Source organism: Echinops telfairi, unplaced genomic scaffold (assembly GCF_000313985.2).
Source record: "Echinops telfairi isolate 266 unplaced genomic scaffold, ASM31398v2 ScPeMD7_7469;HRSCAF=8507_1, whole genome shotgun sequence".
Classification (NCBI taxonomy): Eukaryota; Metazoa; Chordata; class Mammalia; order Afrosoricida; family Tenrecidae; genus Echinops; species Echinops telfairi.
In genome coordinates, this window is record NW_022111373.1 from 69318519 (window position 1) to 69338076 (window position 19558).

The 19558-nt window shown below is 37.3% G+C and overlaps 1 protein-coding gene across 1 annotated transcript in view; it reads left to right on the forward strand.

Annotated features, from left to right (window-relative positions):
• Window positions 1-19558, forward strand: part of SSBP2 (single stranded DNA binding protein 2) — a 321263-nt gene that overhangs the window by 217842 nt on the left and 83863 nt on the right. The window contains exon 5 of the mRNA XM_045285203.1: window positions 10407-10496. Within this exon, the coding sequence (XP_045141138.1) occupies window positions 10407-10496 (90 nt within the window). The remainder of the gene's footprint in view (window positions 1-10406; window positions 10497-19558) is intronic.

The window sequence follows — 19558 nt, forward strand, 5'->3', positions numbered from 1 at the left end:
ATCACAGAGACGTGTAAACAAATTTCAATAGAAATAAACCCGTGTCTCTAAGAACTGAAACCCTAGTAGCAATACTCTTTGACCAGCACTCATCTATCTGATTCTGAGGGGTCTTAGAATTCCTCACTGTGGTCCTGGATTTGTTCATTTCCCTTTGTAATTTTGCCAATTTTTCTAAATTAATTTTGAGGTTGCGTAAGTAATAGGTGCAGTAAGGATTGGTGTAACTTGTTTGCTACTTTCATTGTTAGGTGACATAATGGTTAAGTGCTCAGCTGCTCATTGAAAGGTCAACAGTTGGAACCCACTGACCACTGTCCAGTAGAAAAGACATAGCAATCTTCTCCGGTACAATTACAACCCAGGAAATCCTATGCTACAATTCTGCTCTGCCCCAAAGGGTAGTTAGGAGTTGAGATCAGCTCAGCACACGCAAGAACAAAGCCCCTCCTCACATCTATGAATTTTTTGTCTTAAATCATATTTATTATTACCTTTAAAGAGAACCTAATGTCACCTAGCTCAGGAATCAGTGCGGAGTAAAAGATTAACTTTAGTTAAGTTTTTTAAATGGTTTATAATATTATGTTAACTTAATGGTAAGTTATTGGCACACAGCATCTGTTTGAGCAGCATCCAACTTCATATATTTCCGTAACTCCAATCTCTGGAAAGCCTATCCTGTGAAAAATTTGAGGCGGGGGGAGGGGTGGGAGCGCAGCGCATATGATAGTTTGTAATAACAACAATTGGGTACTACTCAGTGACATGCATTAGAACATTATGACTATCACAAATAATTTTTCATATTAACTATGTTTCAGTGTTTCTGAAAGTGTTTCTTTTATGTTTTTATAAATAGAAAAGTACATTGTATGCTACGTACCAAGATAAACATTTGTTAGATAGATAAACTGTTGTTAGATAGAGATTGTACCTAACAGGTACAGGATAAACTGTTGTTAGATAGAAATTGTACCTAACAGTTCTGATTTACTTACAAATTCAATGTAAAAAAAGCAGATGTGAAAACAGAATTTTTTGTTAATCCAGTGATGGTATATATAATATCCTCTTTGCGCAATGTGAAGATTTCATAATGTCCTATTGCACAGAATGTATCATGGATATTAAGCAATGCATGACTGTTTTAGAGCTTGATATTGAAAATGAAGTATGTAGTCGTAATAGAGTAGTCAAAGTCAGATACAAGGATACCAAACTCAATTGGCATTTCATATGTAGTAACACCACTGATTCATGTTCATCACCTACAGTGAATGATAACATGAAGGCTGTATAACTTATTCCACTTTAGTGCCCTTTAAGAAAATACAAACCTATTTAGAAAATAGTGAGGAAAGTATCAGCTACATTAATTTCTGTCAATTTCTCTTCCAGGAACATGATACGCTTAGTTGACATAGAATAGCACAGCCTACCTTAAATGTAAGATACTTGCTAATTCTACTAATGGCATAATATTTATTTTAGCCCAAAACAAGACATGTCATCAACTGAACTGGGTTCAGTTCAGCCAACTTTTTTGCCTTTAGGCCTGTCACAACTAAGTTAGACATGTACAAAGGAAGAAAACTTAATCTTGGCCCTGTTAAGGATAAATATTTTCAGACAAACCCAGAAAATCATTGTGTAAGATGATTGTTGTATTGTTTGTTGTTAAGCTTCCTCAGAGTTGTTATGTTTGTGCCCGGTGTTGCAGCCACTGTGTCATTCCCTCTCTAGAGGGTCTCTTCCTCTTTCATTGTCCCCCGACTTGACTAGGCACAATGTCCTTTTCAAGGATTGATCTCTCCTGATAGCATGTCCAGCATGTTATATGTGAGAGGATCCTGCCTATTCTTACTTCTAGGGAGCATGCTGGCTGTACTTCTTGCAAGATAAATTTGTTAGTTCTTCTGGCAGCCCACAGTACTTTCACCAACAGTCTAATCCAAATATATTTACTCTTTTGCAGTGTTCATTATTTATTATTGCCCTACTTTCATATGAGGTGATTGGAAACATTATGGCTTGAAGCAGGACTGCTTTAGCCCTCAAAGTGATGTCCTTGCTCTTGAACACTTCCGTGCAGCAGATTTATCCAGTACAATACATCCGATACAGTATGTCATGTGATTTCTTGGCTGCTGCTTCCATGAACATTGTTTGTGAATTCAAGCAAAATTAAATAGTTGACAGCTTCCATATTTTCGGTGTATTATGATGTTATCTGTTGGTCCAGTTATGAGGGATTGGTTTTTCTTTACACTGAATTGCAATTCATGCTGATGGTCATAGTCTTTGATTTTTATCAGCAAGAGCTTTAAGTTTACTTCTAGCAAGTAAGATTGCGTCATCTGCCTATTGCAGATTAATAGGCACTCCTCCAATCTTTCTGCCATATTTTTCTTTATATAGTCCTGCTTCCTGGATTATTTCTCAGCATGAAGATTGATTAAGTATGGTAAGAAGATACTACTGTGCCGCACACATTCCCTGATATTAAACCATGCAGATTCCCGTGTTTTCTTGCAAAGACTGCCTCTAGGTTATGCATCAGCACAATGAATTGTTCTGGAATTCCAATTCTTCACAATGTGATCCGTAGTTTGTTATGATTTACACAATTGAATGCCTTTGTATAGCCAATAAAACACAAGTAAACATCTTTCCTGGTCTTCTCAGCTTTCAGCCAGTATCCATCTGATGTCAGGAATGCTCCCTCTCATGCCAAGACCTCAGAATTCTGACGTGAATTTCTGGCAGTTCCCTGTCTGTCTGCTGCTGCAACTATTTTTCTAATTATCTTCTGCAAAATCCTGCTTGCATATGATATTAATGGAGTTGCTCAGTAAATTCCATATTCTGTTGCATTACCTTACTTTGGAATGGGCATGGATATGATTTCTTCCAGTTGGCTGACCGAAGGCTCTCTTCCAAATTTCTTGGCATAGACAAGTGAGAGTTTCCAGTGCTTCACCATCTTGTTGAAACATTTCAGTTGCTATTCTGTCAATTCCTGGAGTCTCATTGTTCAGTAATATCTTCATTGCAGCTTGGACTTCTTCCTTCAATACCATCGGTTCTTGATTATATACTTTGATGCCTTCTGCATTATTCAATATTTTGCTCATAGAAACTTTCAGTATTACAACTCCGGGCTTGAATTTTGCCTTCAGTTCTTTACCTTGAGGTATTCTGAACATGCTCTTCATTTCCTGTCTTCTAAATTCAGGATTTTGCACATCTTATTATAATCTTCTACTTTATCTTTTCAAGCTGTCCTCTGAAATTTTCTGTTCAGCTCTTTTACTTCATAATTTATTTCATGTGCTCTAACTATTCTATACTTATGAGCAAGCTTCAGAGTCTCTTCTGAAATCTGTGTTTGCCTTTCCGTATTGTCTTTTTGAATGATCTTTTTGCTTTCTTCATGTATGATATTCTTGTTGTCATCCTACAACTCAGCAAATCTTTGTTCTGTGCCTCAAATTTGTTCTTGAAAGTCTCTTTAAATATCCCAGGTATAACAATAGAACTTGCAAAACCATTTGGTTGTTGTCGTTGAGTACTGTCAAGTCAGTCTCACTCACAGGGGTCCTGTGTGCAACAGAGGAAGACACTGTCTTGTCCTGTGCCGTCTTCACAATCACTGCTGTGTTTGAGTGCATCGTCAGAACCACTGGCTCCATGGGTCTCCTTCTTGATTTTCACTGACCCTCTACTTTCTCAATCATGGTGTTCTTCTTCAGGGACTTGAACCTCAAGATCATATCTTAAGTACACGAGACAAATTCTAGTTATCCTCTGCTCTAAAGAACATTCTGAAAGTACTTCTCTTCCAAGACAGATGTGTTGGTACTTCTAGCATTCTATAATATATTCAGTATTATTCACCATATAGCTATCAAATCCGAAAGCCTCTCTCGTTGTGTCAATTCTGATGCATAGTAGCCCTGCATAGGGTATCTCTAACCGAAGTTTTCAGGGTGCAGACAGCCTCATCTTTTTCCTGAGGATCAACTAATGGATTTAAACCGTGACCTTATTGTTAACCACTCAAGACTTAACCCACAGAATCACCAGGACTTCTTGTAGTTATAATGAAACCAGGCCACTGCCATTGAGTCAATTCCAAGTCATAGTGACTCTACAACTCTTCAGGGGAGCAGATAGCCTCATCTTTGTCACGTGGAGCAACTTGTCGTTTTGAACCACCAACCTTGTGGTTAGCAGTCTAACTGTCCTACAGTGCCTCAAGGGCTCCATTATATAGTTAGAGAAAAACAAAGTTCTTATCCATGATATGTTCACAGTGATGCTGTAATTATATGTCAAATGGCCCTGTGGGTTTCTGAGACTGTAAATCTTCACAGAAGTAGAGGGCCTCATCTTTCTCCCTCAGCAGGGCTGGTAGCTTCAGACTGCTGACTTTCAGTGATTAGCAGTCCAATTTGTAATCCGTTCACCAAGGCTCTAACTAGGGCATTACATATGTTATAATTGGAGCCGCCCTGATGTTGCAGTGGGTACGCACGGATTGGGCTTCCAACCACAAGATCAGTGGTTTGAAACTATCAGCTGCTCTGTGGGAGAAAGACAGGTCTTTCTACCCCTGTCAAGAGTTACAGCCTTGGGAACGCACAGCGGCAGTTCTGCGCTGTTCCATAGGGTTGCTAGGAGTCAGCATTGACTCCATGGAAGTGAGATATTAAAACCATATCTCAAATATCTCCACTTAATTTCACGTCCAGACAAAATTTTATATTCTATTTAACTTTTCTTGATAACAATCATTATTTTGAGAGTAATCATATTGATTTAAAACTTACATGATAAAAATGAATCTTCATTTAGAAGCAGCACAAGGCACACAGTAGTCACATAATATTTGAGATGTGTGTGTAGATTTGAAGATATCAGATAACACCTAAAACATATTTTCTCAAAACAAATCTCTTTATACTTGCAAGTTATCTTTTCTAATTAAAGCTGAGTTTAGAACGTCAGGAACCTCATTTCTGAGCCAAGAAACTTGGTCATTTTAAAAGTAACAACTAAATTAAAACCATCATCTTGAAGTATTCTCCTACTCTCAATAAAGGCATCACTATGCTGGCCAGCATTCCTTGGCATTTCTCTAACACTTAAAACGTTTTTGATATTTTTTCTCCCCCAAGCCAGTAGTCGCTTCTCTTCTGCTAACTATGGTCATCCCCATGTTTTCAGATGAAGAGTTACCATTGTGTAGAAATTACCAGCCAATCCAAGCACTCCCTTTCTCATTAGTCTTCATGGTAAACACCAGCTGTAATGTTTATATAACCAGCTCTGTGGTACTTCATATGTTTTCAGATGTTCAGGGTCCACTTCCTCACTGACTGTTTGTTGGTATTTTCTTATGAATGCCATTCTGGGCCTGTTATTCTTTTTGAAGCATACAATGTTGAATACTGTTTTCAAAGCAACATATAACATTTTTATTGTCTAAAAACCCCCTCCCCTCCAAAAAAATACAATGATGCTTGTTCTCCAGGCTCTTATATAGCTTATTGTGTGAAGTAAACTAGGATAGAATACGAGGGGATTTTTAAAAGTTCATGGAAAAATCAAATGAAAAGATAATGGAATTTTTCTACGAACTATTGAACACGCCCATGTTTTTGTTATTAGGTGCTCTCAAGTTGGTTCTGACTCTTAGCGACCCTGTGCACAACAGAACTTTCAAAACACTGCCTGGTCCGGCACCATCCTCACAGTTGTTCTTATGTTTGAGCCCAGTGTTGCAGCCACTGGATCAGATAAATGTGTGTACCTAATGCAAACAAACACCTAACAATTATGTAAATCCTTTCTAGATTCTCTTTAGAACCTAACCTAACTTTTTAAAACAGAAAAGTATCTTTATATGGTCTGAAAATTAAACTATTTCATTTTATTGTATTGAAATAAGAATTCCAAGTTACAAAGTAAGATTAAAAACATGTTTATTTAACCTTAAATTTGAAGGGGGTGGGGGAAAGGTTTGTCCTTAAGTAAAGGAAATTTAGAAATGACTACTTGAGATTATAGAGGAGCCCTGCTGGTATAGTGGTTAAGTATTGGGATCCTAAACTCAAAAATCATCAGTTCAAAACCACTAACCACTCCCTGGGTGTGTTATTCTGGGTACTTTAGAGAAACAAATCCACAGAAACTCATGTATAAGAGAGAGTTTTATATAAAGGTTAAGTGTGCATCAAGAAAACATCCCAACCCAGTGCTGCCCAAGCCCACAAGTCCAACATTAACCCATATGTCTGACACAAATCCACAAAGTCCTCCTTCATCTCACCACACACACACACACACACACACACACACACACACACACACACACACCATGACGCCGACTGCAGAAGGAAAGCTGAATCAGTGAACGTGTAAGCATCTCAGTGCTGGCAGGGGTCTCCACGCAGCTGCTCCAGCACCCAGGGCTGCATCAGGGTAGGTCCATGTGGCTTCTCCTTGGGGATGTCTAGCAGGGAACTGGCTAAGGCAGCTGCACACTGGTCTGACCATCAGAAAGCAAGAGACCTGAGAACTAGAAAGGCGAGGCTCACTGAGCCATTTATCCCTCCCCACTTCAGTTAACCCCACATGTGTTTATTGGCCAGGTTAGCACAATAAACTACCTCACTGGGAGAAAGACAAGGCTTTCTATTCCTACAAAAAGTCACAGCATCAGAAACTCACAGGGGCAGTTCTACCCTGTCCTTGTAGGGTCACTCTGTGTAGCAGTTGGCTCAATGGCAATGAGTTTATGAGTTTGAGATTATATACAAGTAATGTACCAATTAATTTAATAAAAGAGGTAAAACACTAATAATGGAAATTAATATGCCTGTATCTACACTGGCCTTATATAGCCAGTATAGTTTGAAAAAATATTCTAATTATATATTATTTGTATGGTTTGTTGTTGTGGTTAGGTGCCACTGAGTCCGTTCCATTTCAGTGTGACACTATGTACATCAAAGTGAACCACTGCCCTAGCCTGTGCCACCCCTGCAATTGTTGCTGTGTTGGAGACCACAGTTGCAGCTGTTGTGTCAGTCAGTCTTGTTGGGAGTCTTTTTTTTCTCTGTTTCTCTGCTTTACCAAGCAGCGTGTCCTGCTTCAGGAACTGCCTCTTGTAGATGGCGTGTCCAAAGTATGTGAGGTGAGGTCTAGCCAGTCTTACTTCCAGGGAGTATTCTGGCTCTACTTCTTCCACCATAGATGTATTTATTCTTCTGGAAGTTCGTGGTATAGTTAATATTGTCAATAGAATAATTCAAAAGCATTGGCTCTTCTTTAGTCTTCCTTATTCAATATCCAGCTTTCTCATGCACATGAAACCATTGAGAATACCTTGACTTGGGTCAGCCACACTTTAGCCTCAAAGTAATATTTTTACACTTCACAGAAATTTTTGACAGATTTGTCCAATACAATGTCATTTGATTTCCTAACTGCACCTTTCATGAATGTGATTGTGGATCCAAGTAAAACTAAGTAATTGACAATGTTAGTACTTTCTGTTTATCATGATATTGCTTATAGGTCCAGTTGTGAGCATTTTTGTTTTTGTGTTGAAGTGTGATCCATGTTGTCATGAGAGCTAAATAATAAAGTCAGAGCTAATTAAGGAGTCATAGATATACTATATAAGAAAGTATTTTCCATGTTACTCTATAGGAATTCACATAAATCACAGGAAGCTGATGTTTAGTATTATTAAATGATATTTCTCCAATTATTATTTAATCAGAGCATCCCAAATAATGCATCCTGTCTCAGTGAGATCTAACAGTAAAGTTCTGTGGAATCTTAGGTCATGCGCTGATTTTGTCTCATCAATTGGAATTAACTTAAATAAAAAATTCTAGCAATAGAACCCAAGAAATTTGGTGGTGCTTTCTTCTATATAAAGCTATTTATCTCAAAAACATGATTCTTCCTTAGCTTCCAGTTGCAAAACACATATTATTTATGTTAGTGTTGTGTTTAAATTAGCAAGTTAAGCAGCTGATGGGCTCAAATTTTTGACCTTTCAGTTGACAGTCCGGAGCTTAGCCACTGCACTAGGCCCTTTAAACGCTGTGGGTCCCCAGAAAGAACTAATAAGGAAGCAAATGATGGCCCGACATCTTTACCGGTTGAGTTTAATTTAACATTTCCCTCACTCCGGTAGATAAAAATTAATAAGTTATAAGCATCTTTTATGTGCTTTTTAAGGTAACTAGAATTAAGGGAGAAATAGTACCTTATACTACATTACGGTATTATAATAATTTAGCGACTTCTGTTTTGTCATTATGTGTGTGTTACATGTTTATTGTAAATGTATCTGACAGAATACAAATTCCTATAAAAGCATAAATCCGTGTGTTTTACAAAAGTGTTTCTTTGTACATATGTCTTTAACTGTAAAGGAAATTCTACTTGCTGCAATGAATTAGATATAAGTGACATGCTTTACTTGTAGTATTAACAACAAATTCCACAGGAACCCTGGTGACCCAATAGTTAAGTGTTTGCTGCCTGCTAAGATAAAGGTGGGTGGTTTGAATCCTCAAAGGGAGAAAGATGTAGTAGTCTACATGCATAGAGAATGTACAGGCTTGCAAACCCTATGGGCAGGTCTACTCTCAAAATTGACTGATGACAGTAGCCTTTGGTAATCATAAATAAAACTCACTGTGATGACATCATTTCTGACCCATAGTGATCCGAAAGGACAGAGCAGGCCTACCCAAAAAGGTTTCAAAGGCTCCAAATTTTTATGGAACTGCCACATTTTTTCCCCTGGAGCCAGATGGTGGCTTTGATCCACAGACTTTTAGGTTAGCTACTGAGCACTTTACTACTGCTGCATCACTTTATAATCATATACATTTAAGCTAAAAAAAGGACAAGTGATTGGTGCTAATTTGACTTCACACTGTAACATTGTCTCTTAAATTATATAAAAGTTTAATTAACAATGAAAAAATGGAATTTGCCTTTCATTTTTTAAGCATGACTATTGACATAAACTAATAAAACTGTGTCCACCAAATGGTAAGCAAATCATATCGATTGAATAAAATTGCATGTTTTTTCTTAAAACAATATATTAATGTCTTGTTTTGATATTTTAGAAATACTATCTTTCCTTTTCTACACATATGCTTTAATAGAATAAGTTTAAGAGTTTAGCAGGCATAAATAAACAGCATTTCAAATAACCATATTTAAATCTAGACTTCCTAAAAGAATATATTGAAATGATTGGCCTTCATTGTGAATAACTGCCAGTACTGAGGAGTACATACGTTTAGTATGTATTTCAGTTTATATACCGGGGGATGTATACACTACAAGTATAGTGAGATAGTATATCATTCTTCCAATGGAATATTAATGTGTGAATGAATATATTGCCCCTTATCTATGAGGCCAATCAACAGATGCTGGAGATTCAGAATGTGTTTTGCGTTTTTTTGTTTTTGTTTTTTTTTTCATTACAGAAGTGTTGGATTCCTGATTATATGTTTTCAGCGTATCTATGGTCCCTTCATAGCTGTTCTTAGTGTTTGTAATCTGTCTAATCATGTGGAGAGATGGGATCTACGATTGTTTCCTAGTTATCTACATAACTGTCCTAAGTATTTAAAACACTTTAATCTTAATTTAATTACGATTCTAACCAAATGTTTCCCATGCTCATATTTCATGAAGCCTTAGGATTCTATAACATAATTTGTAACTAAAAGTAGATTTTGGATATTTCAAGCTGATTTTTTTCATAATTTGCTTATATGAAATGAATCCCACCAAACTAATTACTTTTCTTACTCAGTTCCTAACTACTTTCTCATCCTTACCACCTTATAAGCTAATATGTTGGCTATATTATTTTACCAGGAAATAATTGGAGGTTGCCATTGGTAGGCAAAAAATTACAAAATTAATTATTTTCTAACTCCTACACCTATCACTAACAATTTACTGCTTTTTAATTTATATTTTTGTTACTGATGTTGCCATTAATATAAAACATTTACTTGAACCTTTATCATTTTTGTCAGACTGCTATTTGCATTTGATATATTTATATATATATATATCCCTGAAATCTATCATTTTATGAAACTTATGTTACTTCAAAAAATGTTTTTAAAGATCTCTTTAAGCCAACTACCTTAACTGATCATATACAAAGCTAACTTTTAGATATTAGTTTTCCTCTTGCGTGAGGAGCATTATTAAGTACCTGGTCCCAGAAACAAAAAGGGAAAGTTAAAATTAAGTCCCTTCCTACAATCTATAATCATTAGTCTTTGGTTCTGTGCCTTCTCTATAATGATATAGGTTTGTTTCTCCTTTATTCTTTGCAGAGTGCTGCAGCAGCGCCCAGTCCAGTGCTAGGAAACATTCCCCCAGGAGATGGCATGCCAGTAGGTCCTGTGCCACCGGGGTTCTTTCAGGTACTCAGAGAACTCTGACTAGGACTGTGACGGCAGGGGCGCCCCTGTTTGGCTTTCTTTAGAGCGATGAAGGATGAGGCTATTTTAATTCATGAGATAAACGTCATGCTGTGCAGCCAACTCTTGGTTATTCAGAGACTAATTATCTTATTATGCTCCCCCCCCCACTTTTTTTGTTTATTTATTTTGCCATTTAATTTCTTAACTAAGAAAAAAGTTCAAATACAAATTATTCCATTAAATTAGCCTATTAAAGCATTTAATAAAAATTTAGTGGGAGAAGAGGCTAGAGTTGAAGTTTAGGAAAGATTTGTGGATTTTAACTACCCAAGTTATTTGTAGTTCCAAGACTGGAGATAATCAAGGTTTGGCTGTACTTTCAAAGTATATAGCTAAATCACAATCTGTTCATATAGGAAAAATCATAGGCTATAGAAAATAGTTTTGAGAATCATCTCTGTGGCTTTTAAGTTATAATCTTTTGTTAGCAATTTATAATACTGCCTTCCAGACCAGGTTGTCATATACATATGTTAGTATTTTAAAGTTTCAACAAAATCATTTATTTTCGTAAGGAAGATAACAAAAATATTAGAATTAATGTGTATGACGCTTTTTAATTTTATGACACACACATTTTAATCTGCTGGTTTCCTAGCCCCATTATATATAAATACTGGCATTTATTTTTTAATGTGTGATTCACTTTATGACAACTTTTGAGGAAATTAAGAAGACCCTAGGTGTTATTAGCTAAAATAGGAAGACTACAATAAGAGTTAATGTAACACAATGTTCTTGATGAATTACATTAGGTACATATCAACCACTTTGTCATTAATGTTTGTTTTTATCAGTCCTCAATAATTGTTTATTAGTTAAACCATGACATTATTGCAGGGTAGAGAAATCCACTAATACAACCAAATAGGAAGAAATAAAATTAATATTTTCCAAAATATAGGAAAAAAGGTCTGGGAACTTAATTCCAGCCATGAAATGTAAATTACTTAGGACACATATATTTGCCCAGCAACCCTGTGGTTAATTTCCAACTGGTCTAGAATAACCAAAGGTTTCCTCGGGCCTCCCTGCTGTCTCAGAGCCCTTTTCTGTGCTCCAGGAACATTGGGATTCTTGAGGACTCTCCCTCTGAACAGTGATTAACAAGTGATTGATTAGGGATTTGCCCAACGTCAGAAAGTGATAGGGCTGGCATTCAAATCAAGGCAGTCTGGACTTCTGCCATTAAATTTACCTTTTAATAGGTTCATAGTTGGTCCTCATGTTTCTGGCCCATCTTATTCTGTCCTTCTGACCTCATTTCTCTTGCTGAGGATGGGTTGGAATAGGGAGTAAATCAGAAGTTTATCTACGTGAATAAAATTTCATTTTTTTTAATCTACTTGAGAATTAGTATAGATTCTTTTTACAAATATAAAGCACTTTTTAAAAGAAGGGACTAGATGGGAAGGAGGTCACATTCTTTCATTCCAGGATTCATCAAAGATACAAAAAGAAATACATTTTTATATTTTATAGAATGAACTATATTCTACCCTTGCCTGTCTTCTGCCTCAAAATCCTAATGAGAGTAGTGGAAACAGTTAACTTTGTTTTTAATTATTTATGGTGATAAATAGTAGTACTGGATATAAGACGAACCCCGGTGAGTTACACTTTGGGCTGCTAATTACGAGGTTAGCAGTTTGAACCCACCAGCCATTCTACAGGAGAAAGATGAAGCTTTCTACTCCTGTAAAGAGTTACAGCCGAGGAAACCCACAGGGGAAATTCTATAGGCCATTATGAGTCAGAAGAGACTGAAGTGTAATGTTTTGTGATAACTAGAGGTTAGGACCATTGGTTCCTTTAGAAAAAAAGTTGTTCATTCAGACAAGCAAGCAGAGGAGTGACATTCCAGAACATGAGGAGAGTATAAACAAAGTCGTAGAGGCATCAAGTTATCTAAATGGTACCCGAATTGTTGGGAATAAATATATAGAGGCTAGGGGTTGTGGGAGGCAAAGGTTAATGGTAAGGGGGGGAAAGGTCTGCTCTAGCATAGGTTAAGAAATCATGTCTCCATTCAGTAGGCACATGGTAGCCATCAGAGATGCTTAAGAAGAAGAAGGACTTGAATCTTTGTTAGGCACCTGTGGTACAAGTGTACAAAAGATCCCTGTCCTCAAAAAACTGCATGAGAAAGAGGAGTGGCCGTTAGCATATGGAGAGAAAATGTTTAGATCAATGAATAAATAAAGTGTGCCCTTGGAGCAAACCAGAAGGGCACTAAGCCCAGGCTTGAGAGGGGCATAGCAGGGAAGTAGTGCCAAAGTTTTGAATATAATCCTAGTTGGCATGGTAAAGTGAGTTGAATCTGACTTAGGCAAAGATTACAGAAAGACTGGGAAAGAACAGCCCAGGAAGGATAGGGTGGGGGAGGATCATATAGAAAGGGAAGGAGAGAGAGAATGTCAGCAGAACAGAAGCTTGATTATCCAAAGTGAGAGTGGCTCTCATGAGGGAGCTTAAGGAGCGGTACAGGTTAGTTAAAGAGTTTGAACTTGATCTTAAGGGCAGTGAAAGCTACTAAAGGATTTGAAGCAGGATTGTAGCATTTCATAGTTGCAACTTTTCAGAAAACCATTCAACTAAAGCCAGGATGACAGAAGAACAAGTCAGGCTGTGAGAGGATTCGGGTGAGGTTTAACAATGGCCTGAACTAAGACAGTGGCAACAGATATATGTTAGGCCAGGTAACTAGAGAAACAAATCCAGAGACACTCATGTATGTGTAAGAGAGAGCTTTATATAAAAGAGTAATTATATACTGAGAAAACATCCCAGCCCAGTCTAGATCAAGTCCATAAGTCCTATATTAGCCCTTATGTCCAATACTAGTCCATAAATTTCTCCTCAACCCACATTGCCACTTGTAATGATGCCAAATGCAGGAAGATCACAGGCTGGTGGGTGAAAAGTCTTGTGGACCCATTGGCAGTGGAAACTTCACCGGGTTGGTCTCCACAGGTCTCTGCCTCATGGCTTTCTCAGGTCTCAGTGGAGCTCCACATGGCTTGTCCACAGGAAGATGAAGGAAGAGAGAGAGAGTGGAAGTTCCCAGAATCCGAATGAGAAGGTCATGCCCACAAGGAGGCATCATCAGGCTGTGACCTGATTGACTCCACCCCTATACTTATTAAGTTGACAAAGTATAAAGAGAGAGAAACTGATTTGAGTGCTGAAATAAACATAAGTAATGAGAGTGAAAGAAATCAGTGGTAACACCCTGCTTTCTGGCTCAAACTGAAACAATTGGAGGTATTGTTTTCTGAAATAAGAACCACAAAATGAGTAGGTTTGAGATGGTTAGATTAGGGTCTTTTGAGACCTCGAGTGAGAGATACATTTAGAGATTACATGCATTAGAGATGGACCTATAGATTTGGAACCTAGAAAAATCATGAGCATACAACTGGAGGACCATCATAATAAAAAACAGGTTAAATCAGAGATGGACGAATTATCCTGGGGAGAAAATACATATAAAATGAGAGCGCCCCAACTAACAGTAAAATGTAAATAATCAAAGGAATAACCAAAAGAAACAGAAGCCGCTAAAGAGATGTGTGATGCAAGCATACCAGTCTGCTGGCTGTTGTAGCGGCTCCAGGAAGAGACTTCTGAACCTATTCAAGGCCCCTGACTGTGGATTGAAAAGGAAAGCGGTTTCATAGTTATGTTTGATGAACTTTAAGTGACTAGCCAAGTTAGGGATATTAGATGATTCTGCGACTCCTAAATTAGACTACTGATGCCATTATCTGAGTAAGGGAAGATAGGTGTTGATTTCATTAAAAGAACGCCATTGAAAGTAAGACACGTTTATTTTGCTTGGCGTCTTTTTTGAATGGAATACTTTGTTTAGGAAACCCTGTACATCCTCAGAGTTGCGCCCACCATGAAACTGGTAAATGACTTTAGAACTCTCCCACTCTCCCTACCAATTCGCAGTGGCCCTCTAGCAGAGTGTGAAGGGTTCTGCAGCTGTACATCATTATGGGGCGGAAAGCCTCACCTGCCTTGCACAGAGTGACTGTCTGAGTTTAGCAGACCAACTCATAACCCATGACTTCAGAGCAGCTTTTAAAAAGTGTGAGGCTTTGTTGTTGGAGTCCAAGGAGAGGCAGTTGGAGCAGCAACTGATCAGTCTGGCAGTTTCAGTGGTAGAAAACACAGTGGCGTGGCATAGTATGAATATACATTGTAGGTCCCCTGAACTATGAACACTCCTTTCCCTGTGCTAGAGTCTTACCCAAAAGTTACATTGTATGCTAAGAAATCAGTTATATATGCTAAGCATCATTCTGCTCTCTAATCACTCCCCATAGCATTTTTTTTTTTTAAAGGCAAAGGGATTTGAATCCTGCAATTTCATTGGAAATAGGCAGCAGGATTCTTTAGACCGATTCAGTTTTTTCCACTTACATGTAATGATGAAAATAGTTTAGTAAAGTGGATAAATTAAAACAAAGGAAAATATGTTTTACCTTTTTCTGCTTTAGAAAATTATCTTATAGATTTCTCTAATCTTATGAATTTGAATAACAGCAAAACTTCCCTTGTGAATTTAATCTCCTTTTGCTATTTATCCTAAGAACATGCTTAAGAAAGGAAATTATATCTTTTTATCACTGTGATACCCAAGCACATATTTACTTTTATATAAAAGTAATTTAAACTGTTAGTAGGGGCTAATGTAGATAATATCTTTGAGTTTATAACTAATATGGGATGTGTTTGTAAATAACTAATTTTGAACACTTCACAGCCTTTTGTTCATTTTCACAGTGTATTCTCTGTTTTGATGTCTATCTTGATACATTCATTGTATCCTAGTCACTAGGTCTTTAGTTTTCTTAACTGAACATTGTTGCAAACAAATAGTATATTAGGTTGGGTCTTAAACTTAGGACTTTGAAAAGAGTGAGATTGTAAATGCTGGTCAGAGATAAAGTTTACAAAATAATTTAATTTCAGACCAGGATGGACATTCATTTTAAAATCTAAATTGATCAGAACTCTCATATGGTAGAAAATATGTTGCAGCAGGTTTGTAAGTCATATTTTGTTTGCTGGCAGTGTTAGCGATAGTAAAGCTGCTTTGCCATCTAGTGGTGGCTTGCTGATGTCTCCACTTGTTCTGGGCGTATTTTCCAAGGTGCTATTTTTAGCAAGACTGCACTGTAGCAAGCTGACCTAATGCTTTGACATAGTAATAACGCAAAAAGAAGAAAAAAATAGAAGGAAATGTCACCTTTCCTTCATGGTGTTATTGACTAAAATGAGCTCAATATAAATAACATTTATAAAACAACAGACCAAAAAAAGGCAAAATTCAGTTCCATGCAATGTTCTTCATAATTTTAAAAGAAAACATAACCAAATAGAATTAATCAAAAGTGATTAAAGCAATTTTTTTACACTTGAAACTTACAAAGAAAAACAAAAAGAAGTGCATTTTTACAAGTTCTTGGTTAAATGCGTTTGGGAGGTAGATAATTATTTAACATGAAATAAGAACTATATTTTTTAAAAGATACTCTATACCTACAGTATGGCATCTGCTCTACTATGCCTATAGTTTTAGGATCCAATTATCTTATTACAGTAGCAGTTATCTTAATATTTATACTTAGAGTTAAATAATCTACACACCTTTTCAATTCCTCTGTTATTAATCATCATATGTCTTCACTCTCAGTGAAGGCCTGAGTATGGCTGTTTCAGAAATTAGTTTTTGGAAGTTCTTTAAAATCAGAGAAAATTACCCCCTCCTCCCTCTGCCCCACCGCCACCCCAAGTTGTAAGTCGGAGATGCCATCTTGAATCTCAGATAAAGGACCCAAAGATCAGGGGTTATTATAGTCTTCCTAAGTTTGAATGAGTAAGGTTATAAAAATCGCAAGGAGAATTGACTTATTGAACTATATAATATCTAATAGTTCTCGTGTTTCCTCATACAGTTTTAAAATTCTGACATTAAAAATAGTATAGCTCAGAATTAAATATGCCAGGATTTGCATAGGGGTAGGAGGGGCTACTTATTTATCAACATTCAAATATAAGGTTTAATTTATTTAAAAATATAACATTGAGTTTTTCAAGAACAGAGATTCTAAATGTAGGAAAATAGAACGAGTCTTTCCTTAGTATAAAGATAAAAGCTGCCTTTACAAAAAGTAAAGATTCCTGACAGCTGCTGGCTTTGATAATGCTATCCTGCAGTTGTGGTAATAGTTTTCTAGCCTTAACTATTCAAACAAATTAAAACTGCTCAGCTTGAGTAACTAAAATAAGCATTTTTTAAAATTGCAATTTCAACTGAAGACTATAGCAGTAGCTAGGTGGACAGAGAACATGAAAGGGAACAGACGCTTCGATTCTTGGGGGTTTTCCAAAGAGAATAGATTAGAATAACTTCCTGCTAGAAAGCTTACTTTTTCTTTGTCAAAACGAATATTTCAGAAAAATGTAGCCTGACCATCATAGTTATTAGTTTCTTCTTTCACTTTCATGCTGCTCATGCAAGCCAAAGGTGTCAAGAGGAGGTTCCAACTCATAACCACCCTGTGTCCCCAGAGAGACACGTTGCCTGGCTCTGTGCCGTGCGCACACTGGTTGTGCTGGAGCCCATGGTGCAGTCATTTTGTCAGTCCACCTCATCAAAGCTCTTTTGCTTTCTCGCTGCCCTTCTACTTGACCAAGCATGATGCCCCTCTCTAGGCACAGGTGTCTCCAGATCATGTGTCCGGAGTATATAAGATAAAACCTGGTCACCCTCCTTCTTAGGGAGCATTCTGACTATACTTCTTCCTAGACAGATTTGATAGTCTGTGGTACTATCAGTATTCTTCACCAGCAACATAATTCAGATACATGAATTCTTCTTCAGTTTTCCATATTCAGTGTCCAACTTTCATATGCATATGAAATACCATGGCTTGGGTCAGGCACACCTTAGCCTTCTAAGTAACATCCTTGCTTTTCAACACTTTAAAAGGTCTGGTGTGGCAGATTTACCCAATTCAATGCATCCTTTGATCTCAAGATCCTTAGTATGAAACAATAAACTATCGTCCTTGTTAAAAGAGCTGAGCGGTTGTTCAGCTATTTTGAAAATGCATTTATTCTTGCTGAAATGTCTTATTGAAAATTCTTCTTCGAGTTTTGATGAAAGCCCACTTAAAGGAAAAAGTAGAACAGAATTTATATATAGCAAACTGCAAAAAATGCAAAGGCATTTATAACATGCTTTCAGGTTTGTTTAGTTTTTTTTTTTAATATTAAATATTGGTTACAGAAACAAAAATGGTCATTCCTTGGGTAATTAAAATAACAAGGGGATTATTATTATAAATTCCTAATAAAGATAAGATGGTTTGTGTTAAGTATATACCTTAGTATGTCTCCATATTGTGTTTAACTCGTTCTCACCTGGTGGTGCTCAGGAATAACGAGTCTTATGTCCTCCATCAGATGCAGACAAAACTCTTTAAAGAGCCAGATAGTAAATATGTTAGGCTTTGCAGGCCACAGTCTATCTAACAGCTACTCAGCTCTGCCTGTGAAGTATGAAAGCAGCTGTAAACAATACAGACAATAATGAACGTGGCTGTGCTCTGGTACAACTTTACTTACCAAAGCAAGTGGCAGGCCAGATGTGGCCTAGGAGGAGGGGTAGTTTACCGACTCCTGTCCTATATGGATATGAAGACTAGAGAGTTTCATAGAGTTTGAAAGGGTAAAGGACTAAGAACAGTATTGCTCCAGGGGTGTTTTGTTGACTGATAGGAGAGTCCTGGGAGGTACCCCACTCTCAACATCTCAAGAATGGGTTGTGAGCTGAGGAGCTGTGCTTTTGTGAGGGGCTTGCTTGTTTGCTTTTTCAACAGATGAGTCTTACAAACGAAAGTTTGAGACCCTCTAACTAAGATGGATAGCTGGCAACGTGGAAATAAATATTTGCTACACCCTATGAAAGAATTACTGAATTGAACAAAACAAATCTGACTTTTTGCCTTCATAGCACTTAGAATCTAATAAGGCAGATAATCGCCACATAGATAACTGTTGCAGAACATACCATATACTAGATGTGATAAGGTATAGGAATGAAAATGAAACAAAAGAAATGTAAATGGAATTTTGAAGTTTGGAATAAGACCGCTAGGGAAGGGCTGATGCCACGAGAAAAGATCTGAAGGGAGTAAGGGAACAAGCCATTCCACTTAGCTCCAGGAGAAATGTTCTAGGCTGAGGGGCAAGCGATTGCAAAGGTTCTGAGTTCAAAGCATGTATGACTCTTTCAAGGGATAACAGCAGGTCTAAGTAGCTACAGTGGAGAGAATCATTAGCTGTGAAGTCATGGACTATAGGAGTCCAGATCAAGCAGAACCTTGAAAGTCATATACGGACTACAGTTTTTACTTTGCTTGTAACAGTCATTCTGGCTACTATGTTATGAATAGTCTGTAAGAGGGTAGGGGGGAAACAAAGGGGCAAGTCTGGGTGATATTGCTGAACTTTTGGCAAGAATTTATTAGGGCCTGAACTGAGGTGGTTGCAGTGGTAAAAAGTGGTTGGATTGTAGATTTATTTTGATACTGGAGATGACAGATTTTGACAGTATGGATGTAAGTTGTGAATGAAAATGACAAGAATTGTATGGCTTTTGACCTACCAACTAGAGAAATGGACTTGACTTGTACAGATGTAACATATCTAGCAGAGACATGGGGTGGGGGTGGGGGTGGAATATCAGCAGCTCAACTTTGAACTTGTTAGGATCCAGATGGCTATAACTACTTCAAGAAATGCTGTGTAGGTATTAAGATCCCAGCAAGTACAGCTTTAGGGGTTTAGGACCAGGTTAGAAATAAAATTTGGGGGTTCATTAACATGGATTTGGGTAATATTTAAAACCACCATCCAGGATGACAGTTCACCAAAATTGTGAACGTGGATAAAAAACAAAAAGCTAATCAAGGATGGGGCAC